At 39.4% G+C, this 23,926-nt stretch overlaps 1 protein-coding gene across 1 annotated transcript in view; it reads left to right on the forward strand.

Annotated features, from left to right (window-relative positions):
* The first annotated feature begins 3,063 nt into the window (after positions 1 to 3,063).
* Positions 3,064 to 23,926, forward strand: part of LOC112569533 (multidrug resistance-associated protein 1-like) — a 53,197-nt gene continuing 32,334 nt past the window's right edge. Inside the window, 30 exon segments of the mRNA XM_025247342.1 lie at positions 3,064 to 3,190; positions 3,647 to 3,775; positions 4,412 to 4,543; positions 4,670 to 4,731; positions 4,947 to 5,084; positions 7,110 to 7,445; positions 8,050 to 8,236; positions 8,710 to 8,838; positions 9,497 to 9,685; positions 9,949 to 10,086; positions 10,531 to 10,677; positions 11,201 to 11,285; positions 11,826 to 11,892; positions 12,727 to 12,853; positions 13,838 to 14,014; positions 14,248 to 14,415; positions 14,900 to 15,089; positions 15,513 to 15,615; positions 16,011 to 16,152; positions 16,792 to 17,029; positions 17,573 to 17,717; positions 18,544 to 18,709; positions 18,970 to 19,169; positions 20,371 to 20,494; positions 20,708 to 20,809; positions 21,290 to 21,436; positions 21,582 to 21,740; positions 22,311 to 22,412; positions 22,731 to 22,795; positions 23,153 to 23,347. Coding sequence (XP_025103127.1) covers positions 3,068 to 3,190; positions 3,647 to 3,775; positions 4,412 to 4,543; positions 4,670 to 4,731; positions 4,947 to 5,084; positions 7,110 to 7,445; positions 8,050 to 8,236; positions 8,710 to 8,838; positions 9,497 to 9,685; positions 9,949 to 10,086; positions 10,531 to 10,677; positions 11,201 to 11,285; positions 11,826 to 11,892; positions 12,727 to 12,853; positions 13,838 to 14,014; positions 14,248 to 14,415; positions 14,900 to 15,089; positions 15,513 to 15,615; positions 16,011 to 16,152; positions 16,792 to 17,029; positions 17,573 to 17,717; positions 18,544 to 18,709; positions 18,970 to 19,169; positions 20,371 to 20,494; positions 20,708 to 20,809; positions 21,290 to 21,436; positions 21,582 to 21,740; positions 22,311 to 22,412; positions 22,731 to 22,795; positions 23,153 to 23,347 — 4,412 coding nt within the window. The 5' untranslated portion in view covers positions 3,064 to 3,067.

Genomic DNA, 23,926 nt, shown 5'->3' on the forward strand with positions numbered 1-23,926 from the left:
TACACATGGACAGGTCAAGGTGACACGTGATGTGGTAATAGGAAGTTGTACGAAGAAGGAATTTTATCGGTCAACCTGAGAACAGATGACTGACCCATGATTCTTGCACATACATTGTATTGAGGTGAGAAGGTCAAGACATGCCAGCTGAGAAGCTTCCACCCTAAGTAGAAATTTATGGGCTATGTCACAGTTGTCTTAATCAACAAATATTAAACGGTTAGAGATGATTAATTCTTTTTTCTTCGTTATCTTTGCCAAACGATTTGAATGTTAAAGGCTACAAATGCTCTTTACCTGTCTCTGTTCACTATTCACCTGAACCAAGGTGGAATCGATCACAGGGGGCAAAAAAAAAGTCCCAAAAAAGAGCACTACAGTTCGTGGAAGGTAAGAGGATACCCGACAGTGTTGCGGATAGGTGTTTGTCATCGTCTTAGGGGAAAACAACCTTGCTGCAGATTTTGCTTCAGGAAACTTTCTCCATGTGACATCTGTTGACAGGTCTGATCTTTGAGGGTTTCGTTAAAATCTTACAGTTTTTCCTTTCCATTATTACTAAGCGCAGAATCGACACAAGCAAAAATATTTGATGCTTCACTAATCATGCTCAGCTGTCGTCTCGACATGGTTATGGGATCCGCTACTCGAAACCTACATTGTTCGCCTGGTGCATGTCTGCTGCTTGGCAACACAAAGAAATAGATGTTTATTCTTCCATCTGCCGCCAAAGCCTCCACTAAAATGTCTCCGTTTTTCATGCTGCGATGGTTTTATTTGTCGAGTGTAGGCTGCGTTATACTTTCCGGATGGTCAGAGACTAAACGGTTTAAAGTTTCAAGTGGACGTCCATCCGCGTGTTACATCACACTGGGGAGAAAGGAGCGGTGCGCCCGTGTCTTTTGTTTCACCTGCCCATCTTCAGCCCCACACCGTTGTGCAGTCGATAAGTCATATCAACTTTAAAATATATCTCCGGATTTAATGCAGTGAATATACTAACAGAAGCTCGTACATTATTTTACAATTTATGGGACGCTCTTTAAATAGAGATGGTGAAAAGTTGAATCACTATTGGAGTTCGTGATTACCGGTGGCTCACTCCGCGACTGATGTACAATATAAGCTGAATGGTACTTCTTGTACATTGAAATCCTCCAAAATTGTAAAGGAGATGAATACAACACTGAAATACTTTCTGTGCACAACCCATATACGGAACCCAAAACATTCATAGCTGCGTCGTCCAGTAAAGGACGAAGAACGATAACTGATAAGAAAATTTTCTTTGTTTTAAAATACTATTAGCTTTGATGTGTGTTCAAGACAATTCACCAAAATTTAGACTAGGGCAGTCAGTGAAGTTTATTCATTGATGATTTACATTTTTTTGGCTAGATAAATACATGTAAATTCAGGGCTTTTGCATACGCAAAAAATTGCGTACAGTACGCATTAAAAGTTCGGAGGACCCCTTCAGTTTTCGTCAATGGGGTTCCCTCCAAAGTTGGGCAAAGAACAGGGACCCCTTAAAATCTGAAGAAGGGGTCCCTGGGACCCCAAAGAATTTAGCCTTAGCAGAAGCCCTGTTAAATAATAAGCGTGAGCAGGTCGTGCAGAGGCAGATGGTGTCTACAAGACGATGCAAATTCTAGTCATGCATGGACGACTACGCGCGCAGCAGTGTCGTGGCTCACGTGGCAGTAGTTTGTCACGTGTTGTGCCCACGTGGGACCCAAGGTGGGTTACTGTTTGACAGTCAGTGCCTGCAATATCACACACGTGTGATGATACGTTGCCTCGTGAAGTTTACAGAAGGCTGTTTGAGTTACATGTGAAGGATAAAATAAACTGGACCTCACCATCTTTGTCCTGTGTCTCTGTACTCAACACGTGGAGGTGTACATCAGACGATACTCAGTCTGACAGTTGTACCGGGCAGACAGACAGTCCACCATGGGTACAGGCAGGCTGCAGTTCTGTAGAGATCCTCTATGGGTGAGGTTTAAATATTTTGCTACTTTCTTTGTATTTACAAAACATTGGTTCACTGCTTCTAATTTCAAGTCGCTGTTGTAGTTTGTATTAAAATTAATAATGCATTAAAGCGTATTCCTTCTGCCCACCACTTTTAAGTTGAAGCAACAACTAACCTACATGAAGTAATACTCCATTCTGTGAGTGCTTTTCTGAAAGCCAAAAGATTCCTTGGACTGACAAAATGGTTTGCAATTTATGTAGCTCACTGTTGTTGTATCTGTGTTCTAAACAATACTGTAATAAACGATCAAAAGCTTGACTTGTGAAGCTGAGCTTTTTGTTAATCTACACGCTTGTGATAAAAAGTGTGCATTTCTTAGTCTATAAACTAAAAGTAAGAATTGTGCAAGATGCTATACCGACACCTGAATATTCAATGTTTCAAAGCTCAGCCGCCAGTCAGCTCAGTTTCAATCTTGCAGAATTCCAGTTTTTACGATTTCAACGGTTGGCCACGTCTGACAGACTGCTTCCTCAACACGGTGCTGGTGTGGGTGCCATGTGCTTTCTTGTGGTGCCCTCTGCCCTTCTACCTGGTGGTGCTGGCCAGGAAAGGGAAAGTCACTCCACTTCACGTCACATGCCACCTGGTTGAACTCGGCCAAGACGGTAGGTTTTGGATTCTCAGAGAGATAGAGAGAATAAGAGAAAGAGTTTTCTGTACACTTAAAAAAAATAAATGCGTCTGTAATTGAGGTCTTTATTTACTCATTTCTACGTAGTTAGTGTATTATTGCTCTGTCACTACTTTCTTTGTTCCTTATCTCCGAATGTTGCTTCAGTATGGTTGTCCTTCTTGCCATTGGAGATCGTCTAAAAGCGAGTGGACTACTTTTTGTAAATACTATTTCTCTTGAATTTTACCATCAAAAGATTCGACAATTGCATTTATTTTCATTTGTAGTTCCGAACCCGCACGGTTACTTTATATTTCACAAAAACTTGATGTACAAATAATGATTAAAATCAGTTGTACGAGATCGCAGACAATACATTAAAACGTATTTAATGCCGACAGTGTTTCAGCATGGTGTTGAGCATGGTGGCGCTGGTGTCGTTGATACAAAACTTCAAACTGTTGACGGACAGCGGAAGTGACGTGCTTCCGGTGGTCGCCTACCTGGCCAGCGGCCTGCGGCTGGTGACGTATGTGAGTCGCTGTTGCACACGCTGTGGAAAACAAACACTCAAAGAATGTTGTACTATCTTGACGTCACAGCTCTTCTAACCTTTATCACACAGACACATCGTTGGCTGTAGAATTTTCTTCTGTGTGCATCCTGACATCGCTCAAAATTCTTTTTCTTTAGTCAAGTTGTATACCACCTTGTATCTTGGACTACATGTATATCAATAGCCTTTTGATTACTGTTTATTTATGTTTTTACTGTCATTACACATTACACACTAGTTGCAACTGTTTCAGCTACATGCAACCTTTCATCACCCAAGGATTATCTTCAGTCATCTTATTACATTTTGTGCGATTTTTTTATCTTGCCTAACGGCACATTGTTCTTTAGCTTAAGTCCATGCATAATCTTCACATTATATATTCTACGTTTTATTTCCTTGAAGCAGTGTTTATTTTCTGGCATATCTTTAGTTGTGTACAGCCTTCCTTACACAGCATGAACGACGACGACATGTCATCACTTCCGGTTTACAGTTTGTCTTCTGGAGTTTTTTGATGTTATGCGACGTCTTCCTTTTATACACAGCCATCATTGAAGAGGTTTTTAATAATAACAATAACAATAACAACAACAATAATAATAATATCAACTAAAGCATTTGACTAAGACAATGGCTTTATAAACAGCTAATGACTGCAACCATTTTCTTATTATCTAGCATAGATGAGGTCAAAGCTTTTTCAAGATCGAATCAAACGAGCACAATTGTCCCCGAGACTTTAACAAATCAGAAATGACAAAGTACATAAAAAATACAAATGAATTTTTAATAATACAGGAAAACTATAATCAACTATAGTCGTTAAGATCTGGTTAAAAGCATTTACATGGTTTGCAAACAATACAAAGTTACATTTAGATTTATACTTCGAGTTAAAATAAAGAATGGAATTCCATAATTTAATATTTCTCTTGATTGTGATGTATATCTAAGTAAAGATTTAAATGACAAAATAGAACTGTCGATAAAAAATATCTCAGCTTACATGATTGTCTTAGTCAAATTTGTGAAGTCACCTCACAAGCTTACAACTTTCGTTTCTTAAAAAGTCCATTTTACTAATATTTGAATAGAATTTTGATTCCCCAAAAACATTAATGCTATAACACTCTATGATTTCACGAATGTGCTCTATGACAAATGTGTTTTGACAAAGACAATATGCGGATCACAGGATTATAACGACGACATCCTGAAATTTGTTTTGCTTTGTGTGACCGTCGCCATAGAGAGCATGCAGACAATCTTGTTCTGCTTCTCGGAAGTTTTTAAGGAAGCTCAGACTGGATATCAGCAACAGCAGAAGGTTTGGTTAAAATATTTATATAATTTATTTTTAACAGTCAAATGGAATTTAATAAATATCTTTAAAAAAACAGTTTACTTTCTACCTTCTTTGGACAAACTCTTACTATATATTGTTTCCTTACAGCGTCCATGTCCAGAGGTCACTGCGTCCTTTCCAAGCCGGATGCTGTTTGCATGGATGACAAGGTAAAGACATGTTTATCAATGTGTCTCTTACTGACTGTAGCAGCCTTTTCTTTTTTTTTTTTTTTTGTTTACAGTCTGTTCGGCGTTTGTGTGTGTGTGTTTCTACGAGCACGTGCTTGTATGTTTATGTAGGTGTATGGTATGTGTTTGCTAGTGGGTTAATACGTCTTGTACACTGCCTTATACTGCGCTGTATATAAGACTTCTACCTCTAGGTACATCTACCTTGGGTGGCAAAAAGATCTTACGGAGGCTGACCTTTTTGACCTCAACCCACGAGACAGCAGTGACGTCCTTGTCTCGTCCTTTGAGCGAGAGTGGGAGTTGGAGAGACAAAGATTTAGTAACAAACAGTAAGTGGTTCTCCAGCAATCACTTGGTTTTTTTCCTCCGATGTGAGATTTACTGAGTATATATAAAGAATTATACTAATATCGGGTCATTGAATTTTTTTAATCGATTAATGCGTTGAAATGTATTTTTTAAGATAGTCTGCTGTATAAAATCCAACTACATAATTTTTCTTTCAAAATGATACTTGATATTGGTAACAGTCGATGGTGACTCTATGGAAATTCTATTGAGCAGCATCCCCACTCGTTTTTCATGCCAAATTTGAAGCGATTAATTTTTTCAGTTTATTTGCTGGTACATGTATATGCATTAAGATTCTTGAACATAAAAGATGTTCCTCTTATGTATCCCTCTGTATCTCCTGTCAGGAACGCTAGTTTTTTTAATCTCACTTCCTCTCACTACACGCACACGTCCCCTTTCGTGTTCTTTCAACAATATAACACAAAGATTTGTCGAGGGCAACAAATACTTTAAAGCAATCAATATTAACGAAATATATCAGTCCGTTTCAATATGCAACTAACGATACGTCTCTCCGAGCACTTTTCTAGCTACCGGCAATGTTCGTGTGCTCTTTAATGTTCAACACACACATACACACAGTCCATGTGCCGTCTTATTCTCCCTTTAATGTAGACGGTGGAAATAAACAATGGGGTGGTACGACCTTTCCTCTCTCTCTCTCTGCAGGTAAACTCAAAAGGCAAAAGTCTTACTATGCGTTGTCGGCATCAGCGGACAATCAAATCGTCTGGTGTTCTCGACACTCCACTGCACGAATTTAGGGGTTCAACACATGAACCAAAGCTGGCACCACAAATATACTCCCGGCACCACAAATATACTCCGGGGGATCAACACATGACCCAAAGCGAGCACCACAGATAAACTTGCAGGGATCGACACACACACAATATCCCAAGCTAACACCACACACACGTTACGTCCGCCTCTCTTCCCTGCTCACAGCCGTCTGCTCTCTTCCAAATATTTTTTCACTTACGTCTCTATCAAATTACGTCATTTTTTGCGTCATAAAATGACGTCGGGTTCTGACGCGAAACCACGACGCAATCAACACACTCATAAATGTAAGGCAAGGGCAATAATCTCTAAGAAAACAAAAGACAGGGGCAATAACCTCCCGCCCCTCACAGACTGGTCCGTGACACCCTCTGCTTGCCTACTCCATCTGTTCGTAAAAAGGAGACTGGAGCGTACAGCGGTATAATAGTTATATTGTGGAGGTTACTCTGCTCAAGTTTTGGGACCAAATGAGAACTGCCCCGACATCTAACCCTGTTCCCATAGGTCGGTGAGAGGCGCGTGAACGAGAACCACCGTCAAGTTCTGTTGCTTGCTCGCAATGCGGATGAACGTGAGTCTGCTCGAGATTGGAGACCAACTGAGTACTGCTCCAGCTTTTCATTCGTGGACGTGGAAGCTATTCCCAGGTGGCGCTTTCTCACAGCCGTAGAACAGCCTGTGACCAATGAGCATCACTATCTCGTCTGAACCTTCGCAACAACATATCGTTCAAGCTCTAGACAAGCTCGTGCACTTTTTTACACTTATGGAGAACGAATGTCCCATGTACCAATCGCTAGTCCTTTACACAAAGGAAGTGCTATTACCGGCTTACCTTGACTGGATGAGTCTTCCTTTCTTGCTAGGGGTGATTACACTCTCTTGAATCCATTTGGTTGCTTGGTTCTGACTTGTCCAGGCTGGTCTCGGTCCAAGGGTCGTCGATCTTCACCTGCAGTTGTAGTACATCTACCTCACTGTGGCAGGCGCCAGCAAGGGGTACAAACAATTTTATCCTGAGCTACATCGAAGCCAGTGTGACAATCGTTATTTGAACTCATGTTTTTGTTTTCTGAGGGAAAGTACGAAGTCACCTTAGGCTACTTCACTTTGTCCATGGAACTCAGCGCTCGCTGCGGAGGAGGCCAACACAAATCTTGAATCAACTTACATGAGGCTCAGTTTAATTAATTTTTGTGTCTTCTATGTCACAGACGGGGTAAGCCAGGGAACGGCACCAACACCGACTCCACTATCACATCACTTCAACTTCTTCCCAAAGACTCCATAGAACGAGACATTCACCTTCCAGCAACCGTCTTGGAAACCAGATCCCTCGTCCCAAGCTGTTCCGCCCACAATTCGCGAGAAAATGGCGGAGTCACCACAGCCTATGGGACCCTCCACCGCCCAGGGGAGGACGAGGTGAAGGAAGAAACGCCGTCGCTGCTCCGAGTCTTGGTGAAACTCGTAGGACCTCGGCTCATCCTCGGGCTGTTCGCGAACGCGGTATCCGAAGGGATCTTGACTTTATGCCCCGTGTTATTAGGGTGAGTACCCGGATGTTGTCAATTATTAAAGGGGATGACATTGGAACGTCAGGGTCAGCTAATTAGATGCATACTCAATGTAATGTTAATATTAAAAAAAGCTAACTAAAACGTTGTTTTTATGACGAGATATCTTACTGAGAAAATACTACCAATGTGTAGCAATACCCGATCTAAATACTAAACAAAAATGAGTAAATATTCATAACAATGTTAACCAATGAGTCTGCACACTTTTTAAAATTTTGCAGGCATTAAGAAACCTCTGATACTCAGGAGCACACAACTTTGAAGTATTTTTAAATAATTCTAGGTGAAGAAAAAGTAGTTTCATCTTATTTCATTGTTAAATTGTGCTCTCTTGTAAATCCACAGGAAATTATGTCACATTGTATTTCCAAAAAGAAAATTATAATACAGGCTTAAGCACAGTGGATCATCACTGCGATGTTTCATGCCCATTCTTTATTAATTTTTAAATCTGCTGATTGTACTCATGATATAAGGCTAGAAAGCTAGAATAGATATCGAATGTAGCAGTAAGTAGTCTTGACACCAGAAGTTGTGTGGACGAGGGACCTGAGCGACTGAACACCTGTTGCAGGCTGATGATCGAGCAGGTGACCAGCCCCGACGACAACGACAAGCAGACGAGGTCTGGCTACGTGCTGGCGGTGCTGATGTTCCTGGTGTACATGGTCAGGACACTACTCGCCTGTTTCAGCTTCTGGTGTTGCCAAGTGGTCGGCATGCAACTGAAGACCATCCTCATTGCCGCCATCTACAAAAAGGTGAGTGAAAGGCAGGTGAGTGTGTGGTATATTTACATCAGTAAGTATGCGATATAAAGAAAGAGGACTCAACCGTGCAGGCAGCCAGCCAACAACCCATGTAAGTGTATGTATGCTAATACATCTACCCAGCTTCACCAAACATGTGTCAGTCGTGTCTTTTAAATTGTCGGCGCGCAAGGTAGGGAAAGACCAAGGATGTACTTTATCATCCTGTCAGTCCCCTTCTCTGAAACCAGTACAGTGATTACAATAGAGTCATGTGTTCAGATTTTCTCTCGTGAAACAATTACTATCTGGTGTAACACCAAGTCACAGAGCTTGCGATTGAGTAGGCGTGATACTTCCTTTTCTTTTCTCGAGAGGTGAAATCGTCTTTTCACTAAATCACTCACACAATTTATGTATAGTCCTTGCTAGTACTAAACCCATTGATTTATTTTTTCTGTCTCTGTTTGTCCATGTTTTCTTAGTCACTAACGATGAACAGCGCCGCACGGCGACAGGCAGCCAGTGGGGAGATAACCAACCTCATGTCTGTCGACTGTCAACGCATTCAGGAGGCCATGTTCTTATTCTTCGCTTGGACCACTCCTCTTCAGGTAAATAACGCCCGTTATTAAGGCTAACCCGATAGCAACACTATGAGATGAAATATTTCATTATCGCATTCACTAGAATGTTTCTAACATCGAGAGAAATTCCATGTTTATTATTTCATCTCTGCTTCTAGTCACAAAGGACCAGCGCCTCATAACAATATGCTAGAAATTCTCAAATTATTTATGGGCGCAGAAGCCATTTCTGATCAGACAAATGTCGTCGATTATTTAACAAAGCTGTATGTAGATGCTACAGATATATTGTGGTTACGGGGGTAAACAACTTCGCTACATAGAAAGTTGGTCAACATGAAACATCCAAACTGCTGTTTGCCAGTACAGTTGCCAAGACAACGACACATTTTGGGAGTTTGACTCTTCGGAGCTTGGCCTTGCTCAGAGCGACCTTGGCTAATGTAAAACATTAAACCTCAGGTTAATTAAGGTCTCAAATGATTTCATTTTGCTATTTCTCCATAATATACCATGGTAATATTATTTCTTTGTGATACCTGTTGCAGGTATTGCACTCTATTTGCTACAGGTGTCAATGTCGTGTTTATCGTCATGTTATGGTTAATAGACACGTGTCTGTTGTGCTCAATTACAGGTTATCATGGTTTTATTACACCTGTATCACTATTGTGTCCTCTAACAGGCTATCATTGTTGTCGGTGTCCTCTACGTCTACATCGGCCCCTCAGTCTTCGCCGGCATCATCGTGCTTCTCCTTCTTGTCCCCCTCAACTCCTACATCTCAAGTTGGCAAAAGAAACTCAACATCAGCAACCTCGAGTTCAAGGACAAGAGGCTTAGGCTGACCAATGATATGTTGAATGGAATGAGGGTCAGTGTTGATTGTTTAGCAACCTGTCTCAATGAATTAAAGAACTAAATTATCGCGCTAAATGTATATACAAATCTCATATTAAAACAGTATTTTAATTGTTTAATTGTGCATGGATTTTGTAAAAATTTGTATATTTGTTCTTTTTATTTTCTATATAAGCCCTTTTCAGAAATAGTAGTAGGCATACATTAGATTTCCAGCTTGTCTCATGTTGTGTGTGTGTCTGTGTTTTGTGTATCTACGCCTGCGTGTGTCCTCAGGTGGTAAAGATGTACGCATGGGAACCTTCCTTCAAAAAACTGATCACAGACTTGAGGAGCGAGGAGACAAATGTGTTGCTCAGAATTTCCTACCTGAACATGTTTATGAGTGTGTGCGGCTACTTGGCACCTTTTCTGGTCAGTCTTTGAAGTGAACTCTTTGCTTTCTTTAAATCGGGATATTCTTTAGTGTTACTACAGACAATTGCGACAGAGAAAAAAAAAGAAGTAGATGTATTACTAAAAACAAAAAAATTAGTAAAGCATGCTATTGGGCAGAAAAAGTACTTATAACTGTGTTTTAATAGAGAATAAGAAGATTTTGAACGAGCTAAAGTCTGACCAGTAAGTCTGAATACACGCAGTAACAGAACAAAACATGTTTTCTGTGCATATGATTGATATACTTATAGACTTATCTCGCTATATTCCTATATTGTATTTATTCATATTAGTTGGAATAAAGACTACAGCAAACGGCGACAAAATTCAGTACACATGATTGTTGTCCATGTCTGAGGCTGGTGTATTATTGTTATCACTTCTATGAACTCCTCTCACACCTGCTTGTCCCTGTTGAAGGTAACTCTGGCCACGTTTGCAACATTTGTGGTTGTCTCCCCTGACAACCACCTGGACGCTCGGCGGGCCTTTGTCACCTTGGCCTTGTTCAACTTGCTCAGAGTGCCCCTGTACCTTCTGACCAAAATCATCTCCTTGACCGTTCAGGTCTGTGATCACTGAGACTAAAGTAATGTCTACCTTTTTAATTTCTTCTTGATTTTTAACCTATTTCATTTAACCTCCTTTTTCGTCTTTCTTACTGTCCTGTCCTACCTTGGGTTTGTGGAACATGCTGAGGTCACCTCTCGAAATGCTTACCACAGTCATATCCACCACCGTTCAGGTCTGTGATTACTGTGACTACAGCAATGCTTATCTCTTTAATTATTTTTCTAATTTTTGTCACCTCTCCTCATTTCATCTTCTTTATTTGTTTCTCCTTATTACTTTAATGTATTTGTTATTTTTACTTCTTTCTTTATTAGCCTTATGTATTTCTTTTGTTTCTTACCTTTTTTGTCGTTCTTTACGCTCAGTTGCTTCCGTCATTTTGCTGACTTAACTTTATTCCCTTCTATCTGGTAGTTTAGTTTAATACTTTCTAGCGTTTTTGTCATTTTCTGTTTTCATTTATGTGGTATGGTTTTATTTTCTTCTCTTATTTCTTCTTTGTGCTTCTGATCCCTAGTCTTTGGTGTCAGTACAAAGGATCAACAAGTTTCTGTGCTGTGAAGACCTTGACACAGACAGCGTTACCTGTGCTGCCGATTCAGGTAAATTACCTGGAAAAAGAAAATGTAAAACACTCACTTGTCGTTTTTGCCTTTGTTGGAAACTTGTAAATTATTAATAATTTAACTGTTTGGAACACATTCAATAGAATACCAAGGTTAGATGCCATAAAACTGACATTATCAAACCGCTAGTGTGCCGGCCACCATTGAGAAGTCATAAAACTGTATTTAATAAAGCAGAGAGCTGAAGTTTAGGTTACAAGAGTTAGGCATGAACATGACTGAGCGATATACTTGATTCTCAACTTTAAAATTGTATGGAATTATAACTAAAGCCTGAAGTAACAAGAAATTTTAGTTGTTTGGTAACATAAAGTAATGCATATCCAAAGTACACGTAGGCATAAAATTAAGAATGACCAAACGATTAAAAAAACCTTGACCTTTCTGTAAAATAATAATTTTTTTACTCCTTTTATTTGTATTATTTACGCTTTGCTTATTTAAACTATTTAAAAATACTTATGACAGTTGTTCACCTACCGTTTAATCTTAACAACGTTCATTGTTTTTCAACAGTCGACGCCATTTCCATCAGAAACGGAAAGTTCACGTGGGACAAACACTACGAACCTGTCTTGAAAAAGTGGGTGATTCTTCCTTTGTTTGCTGTTCTGCTTGTTAATCTCTTTGTTCCTGTGTGACTTGTCATTCTATTTGTTACTGCTAATTAGTCAGGACTTTCTCGTCTCTTTCCAATACCATTTTATGTAGTATTATTATTATTATTATTATTATTATTATTATTATTATTATTATTATTATTATTATTATTATTATTATTATTATTATTATTATTATTATTATTATTATTATTATTATTATTATTATTATTATTATTATTATTATTATTCCTATTGTTATTATTTTTTTGATGCACAATATTAACCGCCAAACGCAAACGGCTGATGTAGTGACGTCATGACCAATTATATCGCGACTTTTGGGAATCTGTGGGAAAAGGTTTGCCATGTAGTTATTTATAGTTATTTTGTCTGTTGTAATACAACCAATACTAGAATTAGTATTTTGATTGCTTTCAGCGAAATAGTCATTGCAAACAAATGCCTTTGTAGTTAGTGAAACACCGATTCTAGGTACACAGAATGAACATAAAATCGAAAAGTGAAGTTCATGCAATTTCCAAGACCGGATCATAACAGGGAGAAATGTCTCAGATAAATAAAATTTCGCAATGTCCCCTTACTATACCTTTCATGTTTGCACAACAGTAAGTCAAATAATTTCAAACCAGTATGTTAGAAAAAATAACAAAAATATGTCATATCTAAAGAAAAGCAGCACTCGACATTTTGCAAGCTGTTGCCGATAAGATAGGAGACTAATGTCATCTGCGAAGTGGTCAGTGCATGATCTATCCAAGCTAAACTTTTTTCTTATGAATGTTGGATAATTCCAGCATCGACATCAGCGTCGGTGTCGGCAGGCTGGTAGCAGTGGTGGGTCACGTGGGAAGTGGAAAGTCGTCATTGATCTCGTCACTTCTAGGAGAAATAGAAAAAGTGTCAGGGAAAGTAACCATGAAGGTAAAGAATAATGTTTTTCAAGCTCACTATGTTGGGGCCCCTTTTATAGAAATATTTGTGTTGCAAGTGACCTCGGCTGTTGTTTTTCTAGTACGAGTAGATAATATTGTAGTCAAAGGAGGAACTAATAAATACAAGATATAGTAATTAAGTCAGATAGTGATAATATACGACTTTAAACCACAACAGCGAGTTTTAGTCTTAGAGTTGTCACTTTTCTATTAACAACTATTTAAAGGTTAGTGCATAATTGTAGTTCTGAAAATGTGTGTGAATCTGGACAGATATTCTCCTACACACGTCACCATGCACCCAGTGAAATGAAAATGGTGGTGTGGTGTTTACACACAGATTTCACTAATTAATGTAAGGTCCCAGTATTCTCACTGTCTGAGGTCTTTATTATTTAAACGTATCCATGTACAATACAGACGTCGGAGTTCTTTACTCTTTCTGTGCATCGCCATGTTTTTAGGCGTGTATCTCAAGAACAGAAGTGGCTTATTTTACAGATTTATGAACATACTACCTTGCAATGAACTTTAGATAAAGAATTAAAAGTTGTCTCCCACTAGACCTTTAGAAAATTTCATCTCATTTGAGGATTAAGGTTCTTCTTTCTATTTGTGGCACATGCTCACAGAGCTGTCAGAGACTTCGTTTTGTAGATAATTTTGTTTTCCTCTCTCTTTTAATCATCTCAATGTTAAAATATGCACTAGGCAGACGTACCTCCAAAAACACCAACAGCGAGATATTGTAATATAGTCTTAATGTTAAAGTACAGTTGTAATGGATATCTTATGAGTCACAGAGCTTTGGTAGCTCTATGTATACATGTGTGTAGTTGTAGGCTCTTTAAGTTTTCGTTTTATGATGCTTGGGTAGAGCACGCACGAGATATTTAAAAGATGGATTTTTCCTTAAGACTTTATAGGACTGTTGTGAGTTCTTTACAAACAAAACCAACACAACATGTTTCAGAGTTCTGTGGCCTACGTCCCTCAGCAAGCGTGGATACAACACACAACGCTACGTGACAACGTCCTCTTTGGGAAACTCTTCAACGAACAAAGATATCAACAGGTCCTGCGGGCATGCGCACTTGAGCCTGACCTGGCAATACTGCCTGCTGGAGACATGACTGAGATTGGTGAAAGGGTAATTACGAGGATGAAGAGGAGGAGGACGACAAGTAGACAAGGAAGAGGACCACGACGAGGACTACAAGGAGGAGGACGATGACGACAGGACAAGAACGATGACGAGGACGAGGACGAGGACGATAAAGATGAGGACGACAACGTTGATAAACATGATGACGACAAGGATTAGTAAAAAGACAAAGAGGAGAAGAATGACGACAAAGATAATGATGTCTGTATGTGTGTCAGGGCATCAACCTGAGTGGGGGTCAGAAGCAGAGAGTGAGTCTGGCCCGCGCCGTGTACAGTGACAGCGACATCTACCTACTGGACGACCCGCTCAGCGCCGTGGACTCGCACGTGGGCAAACACATCTTCACCGAGGTCATTGGCCCCAACGGCTTGCTCCAGCACAAGGTCAGGTCATACGAAAGGAGGTACCAGGAGGCGTACAGTTATTTTATTTAAGTTGGTTTAAGACTTCCCAATTTTCTTTTAATTCCCTTTACTTTTTTTTAATTACAAAAGTGGTGTATTCTAATTACTTATCTTTCACTTTTATGCACTTTACAAGTCCACATAGTTAGCATAGGTATCCTTTTTTCCAACTTTATCAAGATGATTCACGCTTCTAAGTTTTGAAAATTATCAGAAATATAAGCATTATTAAACTTTTATTACTGTTCTCTTCATTCACAAATTTTGTCATATATTGTTATTTCCACTGTCTCATTCCTCTGGTAATCATTCCTTAATTGGCCTCTTAGCTTCTCTCTGTTCCAGCAGCCCATCATTGTCAGCTCAACCTCCCTATCTCCCTCTCTCTCTGTCTTTCTTTGAGTCATCAGCAAATCGTCAGATACGCTTCATTTGCAACTGCTCTTTCTTTTAATTCAACCAGACTCGGGTGCTGGTGACACACGGCATCCACTGGCTGCCGATGGTTGACGAGATAATCGTGCTGTCCGACAACAGCATCTCGGAGAAAGGCAGCTACGACACTCTCATGTCCCACAACGGACCTTTCGCTAACTTCCTCAAACTTCATCTGCAACAGAAGGAGGACATGGAAGAAGAGGAAGACCCTGAGAGTAAGTAATCATGTGATCTCAAATGCAACAATGGGTTTATTTTAATTTGTATTGTGTTACTTGCTGTCCATCGTGTCATAAGCCTAAAAACCTAGAAGTGTAAATGGTAAAATGGTAAAGAGTTCAAGTGCTCCGATTGCTTAAAGGCGTTGAAGTTACCTAGCCTATTGTATCTTGGACACTGCTTTAAACCAGCAAACATCTGCTCTGCATTCGATCGTACCATTCATTAGACAAAGTTACCTGTACCTACCTATGGTGATTGGACTGAGTCTGATCCCTTGTCTTGGATCTGATTATATTTTAGTGTTTACACCCAATATTACCGGACATAAACGATGTTACTTTCAAAGTATGTGGAGCAAATAACGGCAACGTTTGAGATTTCTTAAAAGCAAAATTATCTTTTCATTCTTTTCGCAGTCTCCATTCTCATCAATAAGATCCGAGAGAACGTGGAGACGGCGACTTCCGAGGGCACAACTTCCGGCGAAGATCTGACACGCAAAGACAACTCTAGACGCAGGTTCTTTTGCGCTTTTAAATAACTTTTTTTAAAATAACAGATCACAAAAAAGAACTTTAAACGACATGTTCAGTATTCAGGTGTTTTCAAGCATAAACCTTACACCAGTACATTTAGTTATAGCCGGTTAAACGTTTGCTGTTACAAACATATGCTTACTGTGTATCGTGACAAATCCGAATCAGGCGTCACAACAGTAACAGAACACTAATTGCCCGTTGAAGGTATTCTGTAAATGTCATCTTTAGGGGAACATAAGAAAACGAAGGTTAATGAATGTTTGAAAATAAGCCACAAACTGATCCTTCGTAGTTTGTTTGATAAATCTTATCTTAATTAGTACGGGAATTTGAATGCGGTGGAATTAAGAATCCAAAGATAATATGTTCGTCTAGGAAGTCCAGAAGAACAACATCAAAATCATCGAGGATGACTGATGCAACGAAATGTAAATTCAGCACGTGCCACCTTCAGGAAGACACATCACAGGAGGACAACTATAGGCTGGTGAAGGAAGAGACAATTGAGAAAGGAAACGTATGTAGCCAAGTACTTGAAACAATATGTTGTGGCGCAATATATTTATTAGAAAGCATGGCATACAATCCAGTTGAGAAGACCAAAAAAGAAAACAGTCGAGGTGAATACAAACATGAATATCCAATAGTAAAATCCAAATTTAAAATCGACAAAAAGAAAAGGAAAACAAATCAAGGGTAGATTATTTCCCCATCGTGTGATGCAAATAAATAAAACTACATTAGTGTCATATAATGGATACGGTAGATAAAGAAAGATACACATGATATAAACAATTGTTCACTTTGTACAAAATAGCTACTTACTTAAAGAAAAAATCTACGGGACAGGAAGGATATACAGACTGTCAAACATCATGTATACAAACAATCAGTTTATCTAAAAGATAAAACTCATGGTGTCAGACTTTGTTTTCTGTCAGCACAAATTTTTGCACGCGCTTGTGCAACGTATCTAGATAGCATCTGAGCGCTTTCTACAAAACATTTCTCGATTTTCTTTTTCTTACAGCGGCTTAAACATATTGTGCAGCTACACCCAGGTTGTGAAGTTCAGGTAAAGAGGTAGCACAATAGTAATAAGTCGGCCTTTCTATCTTTTCCCGATGTCTGTTCGAGTTCCCCACTTACCTTCCAGGTGAAGACGAGCGTGTTTCTCACCTACATACGAGCAGCAGGCGCCGTACCCTTCACGGCATCCATTTTGTTGTTCCTCCTCTTTGAAGCCGTCCAAGCTTCTAGTAATTTCTGGCTCAGCCGCTGGACAGACGACAACTTCCTCGCCACATCCCACGGAAACGCCACCTTGCGGCACAACTACAAAGTCAAGAACGACTACTACCTGATGCTGTTTGGAATGTTTGGCCTCGGGCAGAGTATGTGATGAGAAGTTTTAAGAAGTAGAAAGTTATTAACAGAGACAAACACAGCAACAACGACAATTCTTTATTAACAAATTTGATGTCACATTAGGACATGATGCGCTTTTTTCAACCTCTAGCCATTATCCCAAAACCCAAATAAGGATGAACGTATGAGCAAGTTTAAAAGCACTTATGTATTTGTCATGAAAACGTATATTTGTCTACATTTATCCGGTTAGGAACATCCACGAAAACGAAATTTAAAACTAGTGTCAAAAGCCTTTTTAAAATCAATTAAGTTAATAAAGATTTTTTGCTGACCCTGAAGATGCTTCTTTATCAGATTTTGAGAGTTGAAGACTAACTCTATGTGCTATCATCTGGTCAGCAGCCAGTTGTTCTGCTCTCGAATCCCAAATATTAAAGTCCGCTCCTAACAAAAATGCAAACATTTGAGAGTGGTAGCAACAGGGAAACAACAAGGCTTCCAACACAAACTAATCAATCGCAGGGTAGACCATGTTTGTATCTTTGCCCGTGTTTCGTTTCGTACAGTCGTCACGCTGGTCCTCAGCACCTTCTTGATTTGTGTTCGAACGGTTGTTGCCTCCAAGAACCTTCACAGCAGACTTCTTGCTAGTGTACTGCGGGCACCAATGGTCTTCTTTGACACGACCCCAGTTGGACGAATAATCAACAGGTGAATTATCTTTATATTCATTCAATCTGGTCTCTATACTGGTAAAGCCAGAGTATATTCTTTATGTATCCCTGGTTCGACCCTGCTAGCAATGCCCTAACAAAGGGGTTTAGAAGCATCTTTACAAACTTTTCTGCTATTAGATGTCTGCGCTGTGGACAGTTTCTTGTCCAGTGCGCAACTCACAAAGCGTCTGAGGCTCTGCGCAGATGGGGCGAAAAAATGTTTATCGATCGGCTCATAATGGTAATTCCTCATCGATCCCTCAACTCTCTTTAAGGGGGGGGGGGGTCATTCGTTGCCCTGACCTTTCCAGGATGTCAAAACTTGACATCAAATCAGAAATGGCACCCCATGGGGCCACAGTGGTGCTAAGGGTCAATCCTAAAGAAGGCAGTCTTTACATTGTTAAGGAGGACAGGACTTTAAAATAAGATTTAAGAAATTTTATGTCCTAATAACTGTTTTCTTTCGGTTGTTTGTTGTTGTTGTTGTTGTTGTTGTTGTTGTTGTTGTTGGTTGGTTGTCTTTCAGGGCTTCGCCACTCCTTTTTTACACTTGACCTACTCTTTTACATATTTTTATTTCTTGCGTTGATTGATATTGTTATATCATTTGAGAGGTTATGTCCCTTAACTTTTGAAGGTAAGATTACGATTTTTCACCTTGAGATAGCGCTAGTTGCTGTCACGGTGTTAAATACCAATAAACAAACCAATAATGGCAGGGCGTTAAACACAAACAAACAAACGCTTACTTAACTGCCTGATTCACCTGAAGCTCAAAGATGAATCATTAAAATTCAGAAATATTTCTTGACAAACAGATTTTCGCGTGACATAGATACCATCGACAACATCCTTCCAAGCAACACTCAGGAGTCTGTCTCTAATGGGGCGATGGTTCTTGTCACCATCATCGTCATCTCCATCAGTACACCGCTCTTCATTTTCCTAGTTATTCCTGTCATCATCCTGTATTTCCTCATACAGGTAAGTTTGTACCTGTACAGTTCATTGCAGGTAACAGTCCTTAACAACACGTCGTGGCTGTGAAAACTATATCAATCTTCCCATCGACGAAATTTCTATTCAAATGGTGCATTTAATGCGTTGCTAATTGAGAAAATCAAGACTGTTGAGCAAACTGATTTGTTAAAAAAAATTATAAAACCCACAATTAAAAAATCTATGACTCTTAAAGCACTGCTACTCTCACCTTGCTCTCTAAATAAAGTCGACTGTGCACACAGACCTTCTACATCCCGACGTCCCGGCAGCTGAAGAGGATGGAGTCGGTCACTCACAGCCCCATCTACGTCCACTTCAGCGAGACCATCAGCGGCGGCGCCACCATCCGCGCCTACCGAGCGGTCGACCGCTTCATCGAGGAGATAAAACGACGGGTGGACAGAAACCAGTCCTTGTGCTTCACTAGTCTGAGCGCACACAGGTGAGGTTAAAGGGCATGTAAAGATTACTAAATACTTTAAGAAACGAGAAGTCGTGCCCTTGACTTAGTTTCCATATCCTAGTGACAATGGAGTTACCTTTGAGAAATCTGATTAATAAGACGGCATCGATTGTACATTAAAGGGATTCTAAAGGCAAAATAAAACTGGTGAATCGCGTAAAGAGTAGGATAAATTTGAATCTCGTCATGTGTGTTCATGTGGAAAACGTTCAAGGTTTTTAGTAGAATGTTGTGTTAATAAGAGAAATGACACGGGACTCTTTTTTTTTGCTTCGACGAAATCTCGTTCTCCGTCACGTGACCCTATGACGTGTGGTTTCCATAGTGAGAACCATGCATCGAGAATGTGCTGCACCCGATTTCCACGAAAGCATGGGAAAAGAGTCAATCGTTTCTTTTCATCAGTTTCCGAAAGACAAGGCGATACGAAAAGAGTGGGGCATACCAATAGAAAGGCTCGATCCCAGTACCAACAAGCTTTGGGAGCCCAAAGAGTGAGACGTATTATGCTGCAAGCCATCTTGATTGTAGATTAGTTTGGATATCACTAATCCAACGATAAATCTTCCCAATGACCACAGACACTTCATTCAGAGACTGACGTCATATGCAGACGGACGTCATAAGGAGACTGACGTCATAAGGAGAAAGATGTCATAAGGAGACAATTAGTCTTCCATCTCGGGAAGCTATCGCGGCTACTCGGCGGAAGGACACAAAGGGTCGATTTCACTGAATTTTTTTCGATTTTTATAAACATCGGCAACCGACATAGTGCTAATAAGTGGTAATTACGTGAGAAATGAATCATTTATTTCTCCTGTATCGCTCTCGTGCTCTGTAATTGTAACTAAATATATTTTTGAAACGTTTGACCGTCGCCACAGCCTTATCACAAGCCTTGAGTATCCCTTTAAGAGAGAGACAAGTAAACTGTCTAAATGTTGATTTCGTCTAAATGTTAAACACTTTGCTGGACAGTTCCATTACATTTTTTTAGCAAAACAAAGCTAAATAAATTAAGGGAAATAGTATACGAAGTCAAAAATTGACACTAATTATATCTATATAATATTTATAAATTTGAATTTATCTATGTATAAATCGCTAATTCGGCTATCTCTCAAACATCATGTAGTTTATGCTGGTGGTGTCGGCCTGACATTCTGTTTCCCTCCAGGTGGATGACAATGAACCTAGAAATCATCACAAATCTTATCATTTTCGGTGCTGCCATCTGTTCCATTGCCACTCCAGGCATCGGAGGAGGATCTTTGGGATTCTCTGTAACTTACGCGATGCAGGTGATTGAACGCTAGTGACGACCACATAAGCTAGCAGAACAAAGATAGTAGAGGTTGAACGTGTTCCTTGGTTGTTGTTTTTTTTTCTTGTGGAGGATGATCTGCCTCTGAGGGTGCTGTACCAATGAAAGAGAGCTTCCTGTAATAACGACTATTTATTTCTCTCCCCCTCCTTTCTATGATATAAACTCTGTTGTTTTTATGCCCTCTTAGATGTCGGAATTTATCAGCTATACGGTCCGAATGATTACCGACCTTGTGACAAACATGGTGTCCGTGGAGAGGGTGAGGGAATACTCACAGCTGGAGTCAGAGGTCAGAAATAGGGCCTTTTAAAAGTAGAGAATCGGTAGCTATGGTTACTAAATGTACAGAGGTTTCATCTTGCCTTCACTCCAGTTGGGTTCAATAATCCGTGATTACGAACAGCTCCTCGTCATTTTTTAGTTCCATCAATCGTCATTTCTTTGTTTGTTAAGCATCTATTGTACCTTAAAGTAAATTCTAAAATACTAGAACTCGAACACAGAATATCTCAGTGTGACAAGATGTAAACTTTTGCTACAGTGAAAATGAATCAAAGATCACTTTTTAAAATTATTATTATTATTATTTTATTATTATTATTATTATTATTATTATTATTATTATTATTATTATTATTATTATTATTATTATTATTATTATTATTATTATTATTATTATTATTATTATTATTATTATTATTATATTATTATTATTATTATTATTATTATTATTATTATTATTATTATTATATTATTATTATTATTATAGGCGCTATGGACTAACCCTTTGAGACGTCCAGATCCTTCGTGGCCCGAGAGAGGTCGTCTGCTGTTTAGTGAGTACAGCACGCGCTATCGACCCGGCCTTGACCTCGTGTTGCGAGACATCAGCTTCGTTGTTGAGGCTGGTCAGAAGGTAAACAATAACAAGTGTCATTTCACTTTCTGTTAGACACACACGCACATTCGCGCACTCTCTCTCTCTCTCTTTCTTTAAGAACAAAGAAAAAAATCTATAAAGTGTATTTTTTAGGCTAAATATTCTGTAATTTTCTGTGCAGGTCGGCATCGTTGGAAGGACAGGGGCAGGTAAATCCTCGATGACGCTGTCTCTCTTCCGGTTGATCGAGGCCTGTAACGGCAACATCATCATCGACGGCGTCAACATCGCCGACATCGGGCTCCACGACCTGCGCTCTCGCATCACCATCCTGCCACAGGTAACCTCCAGACTATTGCAACATGGCGCCAACTGTGAATATTTATTTTAAGTAGAGGAGATGGAAGACAAGGGAGACAATCACGATGAATCTATTTACAGGCACTGTGAAATTTAATTAAATATTTAAATTAATGACAGCGAATGTCTGACATTGGCGTTTTCGTTAGTTTTGTAGCCAGTTTCACACGGCCAGATGGAGCACATGAAATACAAATAAAGGTAGTGGCTACTGCTGTTTTGGGTAACTTGACACATCTGTCTTACATTATCAGTCATTTCTCTGATGTTTACTCAAAGCACAGACTTTTCTTAGTAGATAAATAAAGAAAAATTATCACATTAATGCATACTCGTATCACCTTACAAACATGTGTAAGCCCTCGTTTTGCAACCTTACAAGCAGACAACAGATGTGCTGGAAAGACTGAGGGTCTTGAAATTAATTAATTAAAAATCACGGTCGACGCGATGCCCGTTTGTAAACGGGAAATAGACAAATCTATACCTACAAAGTGCAGCTATTTTTCTCTGACACATGGGTTTACCTTTGACCTTTTTTCGATTGTAGGATCCCGTTCTCTTCTCTGGCACCCTACGGATGAACCTTGACCCGCTGGATCAATACTCAGATGACCAAATATGGAAAGCACTGGAGACTGCTCAACTTAAAGTATTTGCTACGTTTTGAGATACTTTTCTACTTAAAACATTATTTTTTAGTCTTCGTAGTCAAACAGACATCACAGACATTTTTCCATTTGTGTCTTTACGGCTTGTACTTTAAGCCGTGTGCCTCATTTCTCATTTTGTGAGCTGTCTCATCTTGTATCATTTCAGTGACCGTACTTTCATAGTCTTCTGCATTTTTAACGAAGCGAACAAAATTTTAAGAGGCAAAAATATATTTCCGTAAGGAATAATAAAGCAAGTGTTTGATCTTCACAATGGAAGAAAAATGTGGGATTAGTGATTTTATTCACTTTTGTAGCGCTTTGCAGAAGAGTTGCCAGAAAACCTGAACCACCAGGTCGGAGAAGGGGGACAAAAGCTAAGGTAATCGAGTTCTGTACATCCAGTTACATCCTCCGCCCTACACACACACACACACACACGAAAGAACACAAAATCGAAGACACCTACGGAGCTTAAAATTTTTCGCAGTTATTCTTTCAAACTGGATGATTAAATATTATTATTATTTTATTGTGCAGATATAAATTAATTGGAAAAGTTTTAGTTAACCGATTTGTACTTCCACCGTCTTAAAAAATACTCCAAATGAAGAAAAGCACTAAAGCAGTCAATTTTTCAATTTTTAAGCCACGTGCCACTTTAATTATTGTTTGCTTTTCCACTCCTCCACTTTTCCAATATTTTAATTCAAATGTTCTCATTTGGCTTCATTCACAGTGTGGGTCAGCGGCAGTTGGTGTGTCTGGCCAGGTCGCTACTTCGCCGAACCAAAATCCTGGTCCTGGACGAAGCCACGGCCGCCGTTGACATGGAGACGGACTCCCTCATCAAGAACACCATCCGTGAGGCCTTCAGCTCCTGCACCATCATCACCATCGCACACCGCCTCAACACCATCATGGACTACGACAGGTGCAGTATTACGTCACTCTAGTGCCGGTTATGGGAAGGGCTTCATATGTTGGATGCTTTAACGTGTAGACGAAAAAAGAATAAACACAGGTTTACTTAACACAAAGTAAGCTCTAGACACTATAGAATATATGTGACATTGCCTGCTTATGGTTAATTACGACAGTAAACATACCGTCCCTTTATTGCTTAGCCGCGAATAATACAAAGTTTTGTAAAGATCTGTATTTATACTTTATACTCTCTCTCACACACACACACAGAGGAAAAGTAGATGTAAGCCAAACTATTATCCATCAGTATCGAAACACACTAACCTCATGACTCACTTTTTTAGAAAAGGTTGTGTCCATCTTATTATTTTTAAAGTCTCCAAAAGGATTAGGTACCAACAGCTCAAACAACATTGAAGGTCTTAGGTCTTATCCTAATTACAAAAAATAAGAGAAAATATTAAAAGATTATAAAAAATGTTGTTTTTAACTGAAATGAATAGGTATTCGGTATTTGACAAAAAAGATTAAATGAAAAAGAAATAATAATTTGTTTTGAGCTTTAGGTCAACGTATGTGAATAAGG

Source organism: Pomacea canaliculata, linkage group LG7 (assembly GCF_003073045.1).
Source record: "Pomacea canaliculata isolate SZHN2017 linkage group LG7, ASM307304v1, whole genome shotgun sequence".
NCBI classification, from domain to species: Eukaryota; Metazoa; Mollusca; class Gastropoda; order Architaenioglossa; family Ampullariidae; genus Pomacea; species Pomacea canaliculata.